Source organism: Apaloderma vittatum, unplaced genomic scaffold (genome assembly GCF_000703405.1).
Source record: "Apaloderma vittatum isolate BGI_N311 unplaced genomic scaffold, ASM70340v1 C12090028, whole genome shotgun sequence".
NCBI lineage: Eukaryota > Metazoa > Chordata > Aves > Trogoniformes > Trogonidae > Apaloderma > Apaloderma vittatum.
In genome coordinates this window covers 623-2,423 of record NW_009746944.1, presented here as the reverse complement: position 1 = coordinate 2,423, position 1,801 = coordinate 623, and the positions used below count along the sequence as shown (strand labels likewise).

General features: G+C 47.4%; 1 protein-coding gene across 1 annotated transcript; it reads right to left on the bottom strand.

Annotated features, from left to right (window-relative positions):
- Positions 1-8: 8 nt before the first annotated feature.
- TOPORS (topoisomerase I binding, arginine/serine-rich, E3 ubiquitin protein ligase) lies at positions 9-1,568 on the bottom strand (the record flags this gene model as incomplete). The annotated part of the gene is made up of 1 exon (XM_009877493.1): positions 9-1,568. A coding segment is annotated over exon 1 (1,560 nt), but the record flags the coding sequence as incomplete, so codon positions are not given.
- Between the last annotated feature and the right edge of the window lie 233 nt (positions 1,569-1,801).

Below are 1,801 nucleotides of genomic sequence, written 5' to 3'. Positions count from 1 at the left end.
CCTGGAGAGGGACTCCAGCTCAAGTCCTGTGGAGACAGGTCTTTTACTTTACATTTGTTCTTCTCACTGTCTTTTGGCTCCATCTTCTCAACTGCGGGAGATAAGCAGTTTCTATAACTACCTACATCCTCCTTATGTGTGGGAGAACGTGGCGAGAAACTCCTGCTTGGTTCAGTATCACTCCAGCTGCGAGACTGTACTGGCTGCTGATTTTTCGCATCTTCCTTTTTCTCTTCCCTGATGGACTCCTCAGAGTCTGAGGACAGCTCAACCACTTCTGGCGTCCTCTCAGCTAACGGCTTAACATACCCAACAATAATGCAACTGTCCGAGGAAGAGTCACTCTTGTTTGAGGGAGCATTAGCCTGTAACTCAGTTTGCAGCTTGGTTCTTTGACTCTTTGTAGCAGAGTCCTCATCAGAGCTTTCTGATGCCTCCAGAGGAGTATCTATGCCTGCAGGAACCGAATCTGAAAAGAAATAGGAAGGCCCTGGAGTTTCATCATCCCAGGGGGCCTGACTAAGACCAGTCATAGACAAACTGTTATCTGGCCCTTGAGAATATGCCGTATCTGGAGATATGGTAATAATTGACGAGTCTGAGCGGCTTCCTTCATCGTATGATGGTGCAGGACAGTCATAATTGGCATGCTGATCATATGCTTCTAAGTTAAAAGGACAACGGGCAAAACTGATGAATTCATGTAAGAAGTGTTCAGTCCGATTCAGCAAAAATGGCTTTAAATCGTCAGCGAAGTCCTGACTTTCCAGATCATACCTAGTCACATTACTCATGATAATGTGCTGCACAAAATTTATCAAAGATCCATGAGCACCGAACAGGACTGTAAGTTCTCGCTTCAGCCAAGGAACCAGCCGGTGAAGGCAAGCAGGGTTGCGGCGGAAAAACTCTGCAGAAATGTCTCGGTAACGGCCACCATCCTGAATACTACGAATACGCACACCAGTACGGTACAAAGCTCTGCGGAAGTTGATCATGTCTTCCTCCTGAATCTGCCGCAGAGATCTGCCCTCTGCACTGGCCTGCCTCCTGGAGGCCAGCCTCCTTATCATCTGCTGAATCTCTCCGTCCCTCTGCCGCACCGGTTCACTTGACAGCCCTTCAAACAATATCCCGTTATCTGGAGGAGACATTATCCTTCGGGAAGGCAGAGGAGACAGCATCCTTCGGGAAGGGGAACTGCCAGCACGGCGTTCCCCTGTTAAGGTGGTACGGTAACGAAATCTCTGGCCATTAGGGCTGGCAAAAGAGCTCTCTTCTGTAGGGCTGAGTACATACTCCTTAAAGTCATCTTCAGCGCGAATTGTATGAAAAATGGAAAAAAAGGGTTGCTTGCAGAGAGGGCATTCTGCTTTGTTTTTTGACCACTCCTGGACACAGCGGAAACAAAACCTATGCAAGCAGCGATCAAGATAGGCAACATTGTCAAATTTGTCCAAGCAGATGGGGCATTTAGAGTCAGGAGATGCATCTGTTGGCAGTTTGCTAGTGCTGGCTTTTGGCGAAAGGTTGCTGTCTTCTGGAAAGTCCTTAACAGTTGAAGTCATGTTCTACAAAAGAAAGACACAAAAGGTCATTGCTATCTCTGAGAGACAAAAATGTTAAGGGCCAGACACAGAAACCTGCAAGTCACCTTTAAGGTTGCAAAGCCCAGCACTGGCACTGAGAGAACACCAGACAAAGAGGCAGCACAACATAACTACTTTGCTGGGCTTTTCACTGCAGCAATATCTGGCTCTTCAGTGTTGCAAGTTTTAAAGAGAGCTTGAATCACACTGGC